The sequence below is a fragment of the Sus scrofa genome, chromosome 15 (assembly GCF_000003025.6).
Source record: "Sus scrofa isolate TJ Tabasco breed Duroc chromosome 15, Sscrofa11.1, whole genome shotgun sequence".
NCBI classification, from domain to species: domain Eukaryota; kingdom Metazoa; phylum Chordata; class Mammalia; order Artiodactyla; family Suidae; genus Sus; species Sus scrofa.
In genome coordinates, this window is record NC_010457.5 from 84304971 (window position 1) to 84317269 (window position 12299).

Below are 12299 nucleotides of genomic sequence, written 5' to 3' on the forward strand. Positions count from 1 at the left end.
AAAAGGAACCAACAGAGGAGATTGAGAGGGCAATCCTTAAACAGACACCGGATTTCTTCTTCTTTCTTTCTTTCTTTTTTTTTTTTTTTTTTTTTTTTTTATGAGAAAGCATGTCACTTACCATATACTTCAACATGAACGTTTCGGAACACTGAGCCGAGGCGATTAGAGGCAGTCACCGTGTAAGTGCCTTTGTCCTCCCGGGTTGCTTTGGGAATGCTAAGCTCGGTCTTTGCCTCACTTCGGGATACTTCTTCCTTGGTTATCTTGAGTGCGTCGGTGGGTTTTTCAATCACAGTTTCATTCTTGGACCATTCAATCTTAGGCATTGGAAGACCAGTTACATCTGCAGGGATGTGAACAGGCTCTCCTGCCTTAACTTTGATGGTGTCTCCTCGAACAGCCAAGCGCAACTTAATAGTTGGAGGCACTGCAAAGAGAAGAGTAATAGGAAAAAAAAATAGCAAAATCATAAGGGTGTCTGCTTAACCTATGAGATAAAGTACATTAAAATTATTATCATGTTCAGATTCCACACCTTCATCATCTTGTATGACCACATTAAGAGGCAGGGATGGTTCACTTTCCCCAATTTCGTTGACAGCCTTGACACGGAACTCATACATTTGGTGTTCATCAAGGCCTTCAACCAGCAAAGATGTGGTGGGGCAGAGTCGCTGGTTAACTCTTTCAAAGTCAGGTTTGTCATGACGCCGTTTTTCAATGATATAGCCTTGGATGGGGCTGCCACCGTTACTGCGGGGCTCTTTCCAGTCAAGGGTGATGGTGGACTTGGTCCTTTCTGTATACGTGAGCCTCTCGGGAGATGTTGGAGGACCTTTAACCAGAAGTAAGTTGAAATGTCAAGAATGAAATAAATCTTCATGTGAAAAATAACATTTTAATTCAAATTAATTATGTGAAAAATAGCTTTCTATTTGGCATAATATTATATCCATCTTTAAAAATCCTCAGAATACTCAGTTACCAGAATTATAGGCATTCATATAGGCAGAATTTTTCTTAGTAAACTCTGTAGTCAAGATTGATTAAAAATAAATCAAAGTGGGAGTTCCTGTCATGGCACAGCGGAAATGAATCCGACTGGGAACCATGAGGTTTCGGGTTCAATTCCTGGCTTCACTCAGTGGGTTAAGGATCTGGCATTGCTGTGAGCTGTGGTGTAGGCCAGCAGCTTAGCTCTGATTCGACCCCTAGCCTAGAAACCTCCATGTGCCGCAGGTGCGGGACTAAAAAAGAAACGAAACGAAAAAATTAAATAAATCAAAGTGCATGTATGCTTTTTTATATCTAGCATTTTAGATATTTTACCTTTGTCACTGAGACAGCTTCTAGTTTTAATGAAATAGGAGGACTGCCTGCGAGGTTTTGCTTTGAATGATCAGTGGAGAGCAAAGTGTTCCTCTCTTGTTAACAGACAGTGGATATGTTTGCTAAACATTCTTTGAACCATGTTGCTTCAAGTGTGGGTTTAAAATGGGATGGAAAAAGAATTTATGTAATGCTGCTATAGCTTTGTCTCCCAAAGGACAAGCTAGAAAGAAACAGCTTTGAATGGTGAAACCAGATCCAGCCCACTCTTAACTATTTTTGCAACCAGAAGCAGAGCTTTGCAGTGGAAGCCCAGCTCTGTTCTATTCTTTCTGGCCCAACTTGAGCTGTAGTAGATATTCTTAAAATGAGAAATCACAGTGGGAGATAATTTTGTTTCAGTGGGATTGTGGTGGAGGAAGAACAACTCTTTTGTCTCTTGGGGAATGGGTCATCCTCAGAGACTGTGGTTTTTAGTATGGGATGTCAGCATGCATAATATTACGGCTTCCTATTTGTTCATACTGGTCTAGGACATTCCTTTTGGTTGGTGTTCTATTCTTTAGTGGCTCTTTTTGGTTTGGGGGCCTCCATATCCTTCCAGTGTGAAGACTACTTGAGGGCTAAAGGAAGGCTAAAGCATTTATGCTGAGGCAGTTATTTGTCCTGTAATCTTTTAAAAACAATGAACTCTCTAACTACTAGACTATTAATTACTCCAGTGTATTTTATTACTAAGATGCAATATTTCTAAACTAGTTTTAGGTAATTGCCAAGCTCCAATGATTCAGGTTTTTCAGCACATTAAACCATGCACAGTTTTGTACAAAAGTTACACTGAAATTACAGAAAATACGGTATTTTTAAAGTTGCTGAAAATACGGTATTCTTAAAGTTGCTACTTTTTAGTTGGTTTACCTTTTTTATTACTATAGGTCCAACTATAGGTCTTGAGACTACTGGAAGTTTGAAGCCTTAAGGCTCAATAAACAAATGATGTATAACTAAAATAAATCAGTATTTACTTTATAAATAAGACCTTCTCTTACCTAGTGGGTCAACTGCAAGAATTGGTCCTATTTCAACAGGAGGGCCACAGCCAAACTTGTTCTTGGCAATCACACGGAACATATATTCTTGTCCCTCAAGGAGACCTGTGATGTCACATTTAGACCTCTCAGTCTCTATTGGTTGTCTCCACGTATGCATCTTAGCGTCTTTTCTTTCAATAATAAAGCCCGTGATTTCACTTCCTCCATCATCTGCTGGATCAGACCAGTTAAGCAGGCACATCTTTCTGTTTGTTACAACAGGTTTTAAGTCAAGAACTGGACCAGGGACATCTGAAAAATAAAACAGCAACAGAAAATCAATGCAATAAAATAGTATCACTTAGGAAAAAATCCTATGGACATCCATGGAACATTCCTTACCAAAAACTTCTACCCGGGCTGCGGCAAATTTGGAACCACAGCTATTGGTGGCTGTAATCACATATCTGCCATGATCTTTTCTCAATGCCTCCTTGATAATTAGTTCAGATTTGGTTCCAACATTCTCTATTATAACACGGTCTTTATCCAGCTCTCCTTCTTCGATGGTCCACACTTTTGTTGGCACTGGGCGGCCAGTTACCACAGCTGGAATTCTGAGAGTCTTCCCGGCCATTATCTGTATTCCGGCCTTGACAGAAACATCTAGTTCTACATTTGGAGGCTCTGTGGAAAGAGAACAGTCATACGTTAGCCCAAGAAAGATGAAAAAAGAAAAATCCCATACTGGGAAAATACCCATAATCTGACCCATGTAACTTTTAAGTACCTTGCGGTTCAGCCACAGTCACAGGCTCTGTTTCTCCAGGCGGTCCTTCACCGGCCACATTGACGGCACTCACTCGAAGTTTGTAATCAGCGCCCTCTCGGATTTCTCTGACGGTATACTGACGGGCCTTGATCATTTTCTCTGTGCAGCGTGACCATTCATTTGTGCCAACCAGCTGCTTATCCACAAAGTAGCCAATGATTTCCCCACCACCATTGAAAGCTGGGGGTTCCCACGCTAGTTCGATAGTTGTGCAACTTGTGTCAGTGACCCTTGGGATAGGTGGTCCAGGTGGAGCTGGAATGAATGCAGACACATAAATCAAAACTCACTGATGGTTTAAAAAATACAATAGTTGTAGTTCCCATTGTGGCGCAGTGGAAACAAATCCAACTAGAAACCATGAGGTTGTGGGTTCGATCCCTGGCCACGCTCAGTGGGTTAAGGATCTGGCATTGCTGTGAGCTGTGGTGTAGGTCACGACATGGTTCGGATCCTGCGTTGTTGTGGCTATGGTGTAGGCTGGCAGCTGTAGCTCCAATTCGATCCCTAGCCTGGAAACCTCCATATGCTGTGGGTGTGGCCCTAAAAAGCGAAACAAAAAACCCCAAACAGAAAATAAGATGTGCAGTAGCTGATGCTATCTGATATCTTTTTTACATGGTGTGTGGCATGTAATGTGGGTAAGTAACTGCTTTGTGAAACTTTTATAGAGATGTTTAAAATTTTACATTGTGACCTCAACAATCTATGACTGTAGTCATTACTAATATTGAGTTTCATTTTTTCCAGCTTTTTTGTGATACTATTGACATATAAGCCATGTGTAAGTTTAAGGTATATAATGTAATGATTTGATACATGTATGTATTGTAAAGTGATTAACATAATAATAGTTGACACTACCATCCCCTCACATAATTTGCATTTTTGATAATACTTAAGATCTACTCTCTTAACAAATTTAACATATAAAAGACTACTGTTAATTATAGTGACCACGCTGTACCTCACTTTCTTTTTAAGGAATTACTTACAGATTGGATCATGTGCTGTTTTGGGATCGGATGGGGGACTGAACTTTCCAGGTCCAGCTGCATTTTCAGCACATACTCTGAAGACATAGGTGAGTCCTTCTAATAGGCCTTCCACCTTGGTCTTCAAAGAATTCAGAAGGTTTCTGTTGACACGAGACCAGTGTGTACTATTGACCTCACGCTTTTCAAGCCAGTAACCCAAGATGGGGCTTCCGTTATCTTTTGGTTCATTCCATGTCACTACCATACTGTTGCTGGTGACCTCTTCCACAATGGGCTTATCAGGTGCATCAGGTGGTTCTGACCAAAAAAAAAAAAAAAAAAGGCAAATTTGAATTAATCCCTTAGTATAGTATTAAAGATTCGTGTTTACAAGCTGTGATAATGTATATACCAACATATGATAAAAAGGCAAAGTTTAGATGCTGAAGAACCTTACCAAATGGATCCTTAGCTATAAATGGCTTTGAAACACATGGTGGTCCAGGCCCAAACCTATTTTCAGCTCTGACACGGAAGAGATATTCTTTTCCTTCAATCAGCTTTGTCACTGAATATTTGCAATGTCTAAGTGTTGAAGTGACAATGATCCACTCTGAGTCAGGTTTTGTCTTGTCTTTCTTTTCCAAAGTATAGTTTATAATTTCACTGCCACCATCATCAAGGGGTGGTTCCCATTTACAGACGACAGAGTTCTTTCTAATATCTTCAAATACAAAGTTGATTGGTGGTCCGGTATATCTGATATTTTGAAAGAGAGAAGTGGTTACACATTTGTGTAGAAATGATTGCAACAGAAAATGTAAATGTTTAATGTTTAATAAATGTTTAATAAACCTCTGTTTTTCCTACATCCATCTTTGTATCACATTAGCTAACAAATAACAAGGTCAATTGATTTCTTTCACGTAGCCTGGAGGAAAAAAAATGGAACCGAAGATACTTTGCTGATGCTATTTCCCATTCCTTTTAACTACCCGCCAAACTCATTATTTTTGTGTTTTACTAAAACTCTTACATTAACTTCCTTTGGAAAGTGTAGTTTTTACCTACTTACCTAGCACACTGACAGTACAAGGCGCTTTGGCGATACCATGGTCATTTTCAACTTTGATCATAAACAGGCCGTGGTCGGGTCGGAGAGAATCTCGGACACGTAGCTGAGATTCTCCTTTTCTACTGTTGTCGATGCTCAAACGCTCTGTCAGAGGCAGGACAAAGGGTTCTTCTTCTTGAACTTCACCCTTCCTCCTCCTAACCAGGGGTGTTACCCGCTTCTTAATTTCCTCTGGGGTGATAACTTTTTCATCCTTTAGCCACGTAATAGTCGGGTAAGGTGACCCAGAAATAGTTGCATCCAGTGCTATTTCATCACCACGTCTCACTTCTAGGCTTGTTCTCATAATGACTTTTGGGGCATCTGTAATGATTAAGAGCCATCATTGTTTTCAGTTCTGATGAAATTATCTGACAAAAGGTTATTCTCATTTATTTTACAGTGGGAAAATGGCAACCCCATTTAAACACAACTTACCAATAGGATCTACAGCTTTGGTTGGAGGAGTGGCCCGAGAAGGTTCCCCAATTCCAGCAGCATTTTCTGCTCGCACACGGAACTGGTATTCCTTTCCCTCTTCAAGGCCTTTTGCCGTGTAGGTCAGGACTGGTACCAGGTGTTCGTTGCATCTCTTCCATCTCTCTTCACCCTTAGCAATCTTCTCTATGATGTAACCCATTATCTTGCTCCCTCCGTCATACAAAGGTGGCTTCCACATAATAGTCATTGCCTCAGCTGTAGGATTGTGAACCTCCACATCTACAGGTGGATCAGGGGGCTCTGCAGAACAAGAAGAGAACTATTACTATAGGAAAACCCATCTTCTTAAAATTAAAAAAATGCATATTAATTCATAGCTGTATTATAGTCATGCCCAAACTTACGCTTTGGATCTTGAGCAATGATTGGGTTTTTCAGTTCAATATATTCGCCTCCACCAATCTTGTTGACAGCTTTAACACGGAAGAAGTATTCACCATTTGGTATGAGATCTTTTACAGTCCAAGACAGTTTGTTCTCACCAGACATGACTGGTATATATGTTCTTCTCCCAGCTTCTCTGCGTTCCAGGACGTAATGAAGAATTGGGCTTCCACCATCATATTCTGGAGGTTCCCAGGTTAATTTACAAGAACTCTTGGTGATGTCACTTGCTTTAAGATCTCTGCATGGTCCAGGTAGGCCTATTAGAAATCAAATTGACATTATTTTAATAGCATACTATTTCTCTGCATAGGACATTGCAGGCCATTTAGCATCCTTGGCTCCCAACTACTAAATGTCAGGAGCTCCCCCTTAGTCTGTTTTCCAAGCACTAATGCCCCCCAACCCAATTTCTAAACACCATCCATGTGTGTAGGGGAAGGGGACAGAGAATGTTACACCCCTGGTTGAGAACACTATGAAAACATGCAAATACAATTAATAAATTAATATTGGTTATTTAGACATTCTTTGGGTATACTGTCTTTTATTTAAATTAGTACTTCACATACAAATAATTAAAACAGAAGTAAAATAGTGTAATCAGAGTTTAACTAGGAATTTCATCTCTTTAGAATTGCTTTGCTTCTCATATGGGAAGAAACAATCTGAAAGGACATTTAGTTTAAAAAGGGCCAACTCATGAACACACTAACACTGCAGAGTTAACTAATTTTTGCAACATGTGAGAAATGTCTAGTGTTTCATCAAAGAATGATTACCTATGACTTTGACATTGATTGAGGCAGTTGCTGAGCCGAGCTTGTTCTCCAGGGTAATGGTATAAATTCCAGCATCTGCATGGACACTCTTGGGAACTTCGAGGTGTGCAGAGATGTGATCATTCTTCATTGTTAATCTGTCACTTGCTTTAACTTCTTTTCCATCTTTATGCCAGCTAACGGTTGGAACTGGGACAGCTCTGAAGGGAACGGGGATGCTTAACTTTTCACCTTCAATGACGACAATGTCATGAGTCTCTAGATCAATTGTTGGCTTGCCTGTAAGATGAAATCCAAAAAAAGGAAAATGTATTTAAAAATGCAATGTGTGAGTAAAGCTCATTTTATTAATTATAAAAGAAATGGTGTTCTTACAGTCTGGGTCTTTGGCAACCACGTTTTCAGAGATTTCAGATGGCTCGCTGACACCAATGGCATTGACAGCTCTCACTCTCAGAACGTATTCCTTGTCAGGAACAACACCTTCCTCAACCTTGAATTTCAAGTCTTTTATTGGGCGAGAATTAACTCTCATCCATTTCTCAGTGCCTACTGGACACATTTCAACATGGTATCCTATAATAGGACTTCCACCATTCTTCTCTGGGGGCTTCCAAGCAATGTCAATGTGCTTTCTCCCAGCATCAGTTACATGCAGGTCAAGGGGAGGTGAAGGAGGACCTGAAAAAAGTGATATTCATATACACAATCTCATCATCAAGCTCTTGACAGTATCCTTTGTATAATCAGCACTACTTACTTGTTGGATCTTCAATTGTCAGGATTTCAGTGGGTTCGCTTGGGTGACCAACTCCAGCTTCATTCTCTGCCCGAACCTGAAACTGGACCTCTGTTCCTTCAATGACATCAGTTACTCTAAAGTTACAGTCAGGTCCCGCGGTCTTTCCGGCTTTCACCCAACGAGTACCTAATTTTTCTTTCTTCTCAATGATGTATCTGTTGAAATAATGAAGCAGTTCATTAGCATTAATAAAGTTAAGTATTTTCAGCCAAATGTAAAATTTGAATGAATTAAAATTGAATGATTTAAAATTCTACCTCTGTATGGGTCTTCCACCATCATTTTTCGGTGGTTCCCACTTCAGGTCAACATGTCGTTTCGTCACATCAACCACTGTCAGAGCATAGGGTGGCCCAGGGGTGGCTGAAAGCAAAATATTTAGTGGTTAGAAAAAGCAGAGGTAAAATGGTAATCCATTACAACTGGTGTCACCACGATGGTGTCACCAAGATGAAGTTAGAGAGCATACTAAAGGTGTCTTTGGCCAGGACGGAGTCCTCGACTTCACAGTAATCACTTTGTCCTATGGCATTTTCAGCAGCAACTCGGAACACATATAAAGAGCCCTCTGTCAGCGGGGTCACTGTACACTTCGTGTCCTTGACAGTTGTGTCCACTGTTTGCCAGCCTTTTCGCCTCACATCTCTCTTTTCCACAATGTAGTTTGTGATGGGGGACCCTCCGTCTTTCTCAGGAACTGTCCACTTGAGGTCTGCTGTATTTTTTGTAATATTGATAACTTCAAGCCAGCGAGGTGGTGATGGGGGATCTGCAGCGGAAAAAAACATTTCAATTTTTTTATTGTCCAACATTCAGTCTTCACTAAATTCTCCAGTAGTCACTAGGGGATCAGACAGCAAGGATGAACTAATCATGAGTGACTTACATAGCTTCTCCCGGCAAAGCACAGGGTCACTGGGTTCACTGGGTTCACTTTCCCCAGCCTTGTTCACAGCCCTAACTCGGAATGAGTATTCCTGCCCCTCCATGAGGCCCGGAAGCAAATGCTGAGTGGTGGGAACCCCTTCCGCCACCCGGACCCAGTCCTCTGTTCCAGTCTTTAGCATTTCAATGATGTAAGACTCGATCTTTGCCCCTCCATCGTGTTCTGGTTTTGTCCAATTCAGCATTAATGATGTTTTGCCTATATCTTTCACGATTGGTTTTCCAGGAGGCCATGGAGGATCTGCAAGCCAGCAAAACGAAATCATTATTTAGGTGTTACAAAAGGAATTCATACAAGCTTCAACATAATCATAGAAAATATATAAATTATACCTATGGGATCTTTTATTAAGATGGGCTCAGTTGATCTGCTTGGTTTTCCAGGTCCAGCAAGATTTTCAGCCAGCACACGGAATCTGTATTTTTTCTTATTGGTGAGACCTTTCACTCTGAATTGGGAACAAAGTATGAGTTGAATTCCATGATAAGAAACAGAAATGTCTGTTTATTTTACAAAGAAGCAGCTAATCTATTTAAATTGTGAAAAAATGATTTGGAAATTGAGCTGGAAATCTTTCAATATGAATTTAAAACTGCCTTTTAACTGTCATGCACTTTAGATTTGGTCAAATGTACCAAGCAAATTATAGTATCTATAATAATGATCATTGTCATAATATACTGGAGGACTAAAGACTTTGGAACTTTCAGAAAGTTGATATTTTATAGTAAGAAACTAAATAAAGAAGTGTGTCCTTCAATGAAGTTTATATCATCTTTGAAATTATGTGGTAATAGAAAAAATAAGCAAAAATAATTAAAAACTTTATAGTAATATATAATCATATACATTCAAAAGGAATGCTAAAGAATGAAAATTTGTATACACTGCTGTTTTAACATCTTGATGGAGAGCTTGGGCATACCTGTATGTTGTGTCCTTTATTGGCATCTTATTGCATCTAACCCATTTATCAGTATCAGGATCTAATCTTTCAACCCAGTAGCCAGTGATTGGGCTGCCACCATCATCATCGGGCTCACACCATGTGAGAGTCACGGCATCTTTAGTGATATCAGAGGGTTCTAGGCGAGTTGGAGGTCCAGGTGGATCTACAGACAAGGTAATCATATGTGTTAAATGTCCTATATATAAATATGACACCTAAATCAAAGTGTGATACAAGCAACCTTTTTCTTTTTTTTTAATGAAAAACTTACCAAACTGAAACTTGGCTGTTATTGGAGTGGCCTGAACTGGCTCACCAACACCGTACATGTTTTCTGCAGCAACTCTGAAGATGTATTCTTTATTAGGTGTTAACTTGGTTGCCCTGAACTTTGTATCCTTGACAGTTGATGAGAGCTTGTGCCACAAATCACTATCAGCTGCTCTTCTTTCCACAACATAGTTTGTGACTTTGGATCCACCGTCATCGCGTGGTGGGTTCCATGTTAGCAGACACGACTCATTGGTCACTTCTGTGATGTCAAAGGCAGCTGGGGGTCCGGGTTTATCTGTGGATGACATTACACACTCAGAAAAAAAATATTTTTAAATCATGTTTTGTTTTAGAGTGTAGCTGGAATGAGTTTGCCTGTTTTCGAAAGGAGAGCCTCCCTTACCTAAGACGTTCACTTCCACCACAGCGGTGGCCCGACCACAGACGTTCACGGCCTCGATGATGTATGTGCCTGTGTCACTTCGCTTACTATCAATGATCGTCACTGTGGATTTTTTAGGAACATTTTCTATGGTGATCCTTTTGTCCTGCTTCAGAAGCATATCTGCCTTCGTCCAAGTTATTTTAGGTTCAGGCTTGCCAGTGACGGTGGCAGGAAGTTCAATCTTAGTGCCTGCTTTTACAGTGAGACCTGCAAGGAGCTTCACATCGAGGAAAATTTCTGGAGCCTCTGCATTAGAAAAGATTATTTATGATGTCAGCAAGTTTGAGCAGAATTAAAGTCAGATATCTGCTTGATGAAGCAAAAACAAACAAAAAACAAAACAAAACAAAAACCCAAAAATATGTACCCTGTGTGTCCACAGCCTGGATTTCATCTGTGGGTTTGCTTGGCTTGCTAGCACCTAATCTGTTCAAGGCCTTCACGCGGTAGGAATACCACTGACCTTCTTCAAGACCTGTCACTTCCATTCTGTCGGAAAACAAAATAGGATATTTTACTTTAGTGCAAAAAATCTATTTTCCTGGGGAGTATTCATATTTCCAGAATTCATATTCCTGTTGTAATACTGTCCTTTAATTCTGGATTGCCTCAATATGTTAATTAATGAAAACCGTGTATAGGGGTAAGTTTAGTAGCACTTCTAGAAATCAGACAGGCACACCAGGGGAATCTTTTTAACTTTTAAATTTTCCAAAATGAAGCTCATTTTAGTGAGTTAAGAGTAAACATTTACTCTTGTGAGTGCCAAATCATTTTAAAACTTACTTTGTTTCTGCAACTGGTTCTCCACAGGCAACCCATCGATCAGAACCACGTGGACATTTCTCAACTATATATCCTTTGATGCGTGAACCACCATCATATTTAGGTGGATCCCATGTTAGGAAGATGCTCTTGGCTGTTCGGTCTCTCCATTTAACATTCTCTGGTGGGTCAGGTACCGCTATAGCATTTTAAAGAGAGAGTCATCTTAGATAGGCCGTCTATGAAATCTCCATATTGCCAACCCGTGTCTTTCCCCATAACTTTAACTCCACGTCTGAAAACCAAACCAGGTAACAAGAGAATAGGTAAGAAAACATCAAGAATGTACTCACTTGCAGGAGCTGACATATTTACAGGTTCGTCGACATACGCAGGTTCTCCAGGGCCGCACTTGTTACGAGCACAGACTTTAAATAAATATTCTTTTCCTTGAACAAGATCAGGAACTGTGAATTCTAGGTCGGTCACAGAGTCTGTAACCTGGAATGAAGCAATACAATTAATTGGTTGTGTTCCAAAAAAGATCTTGGCCCAAGTCAGAAAATTTTTACCATGAGTAGGGTTATAAATGGAAGTTGTTTTTGTATAGTAGAAATTAACATAACATTGTAAATCAGGTACATTTCAATTAAAAAATTAATTTTAAAAGGGTCCTAAGACCTATTTAAAAAAAAGAAAAACAAAACCAAGTGGGAGTTGTTTTGAATGCTAAGGATTATTCTTATGTTAATTTCATACAAGGGAAAAATACAAAGTAAGAATCATGTAACATTTGACCCTTAATATAAGGTGAAACTGTTGAAGTACTACTGTCAAATCTTGGTTGAACTACCTCAGGAAGCCTTAGCATCAATACATTTTAAAACGTTTTAGGTACTTTTTCTGGCAAGGTAAAGGTAAAAATTTATAAACTTTGCATGGCTTCCAGGCATACTGGGATTTCCTCCACACTCCTTTCTGGAGGTGGTGCATTGCCTGCCACTCAAAACTCACTTTGGTCCAAGTTTTCCGGCTGACTTCTCGCTTTTCAATAACATATCCAGTTAATGGACTTCCTCCATCATCATCTGGTGGTTCCCAAGTTAAATGTACCGAATCCTTGGTTATCTCACCAAATTTCAGTTCTTTGGGTGCACTTGGGCGAG

The 12299-nt window shown here is 39.9% G+C and overlaps 1 protein-coding gene across 1 annotated transcript in view; it reads right to left on the reverse strand.

The window, feature by feature from the left end:
- Positions 1–12299, reverse strand: part of TTN (titin) — a 274368-nt gene that overhangs the window by 78018 nt on the left and 184051 nt on the right. The window contains 24 exon segments of the mRNA XM_021075901.1: positions 122–430; positions 539–838; positions 2382–2675; positions 2766–3050; positions 3154–3450; positions 4191–4490; positions 4630–4931; positions 5244–5610; positions 5725–6027; positions 6132–6431; positions 6954–7232; positions 7329–7634; positions 7714–7910; positions 8013–8118; positions 8225–8524; positions 8642–8941; positions 9034–9149; positions 9627–9813; positions 9922–10218; positions 10327–10614; positions 10736–10857; positions 11155–11332; positions 11487–11634; positions 12148–12299. Coding sequence (XP_020931560.1) covers positions 122–430; positions 539–838; positions 2382–2675; positions 2766–3050; positions 3154–3450; positions 4191–4490; positions 4630–4931; positions 5244–5610; positions 5725–6027; positions 6132–6431; positions 6954–7232; positions 7329–7634; positions 7714–7910; positions 8013–8118; positions 8225–8524; positions 8642–8941; positions 9034–9149; positions 9627–9813; positions 9922–10218; positions 10327–10614; positions 10736–10857; positions 11155–11332; positions 11487–11634; positions 12148–12299 — 6033 coding nt within the window.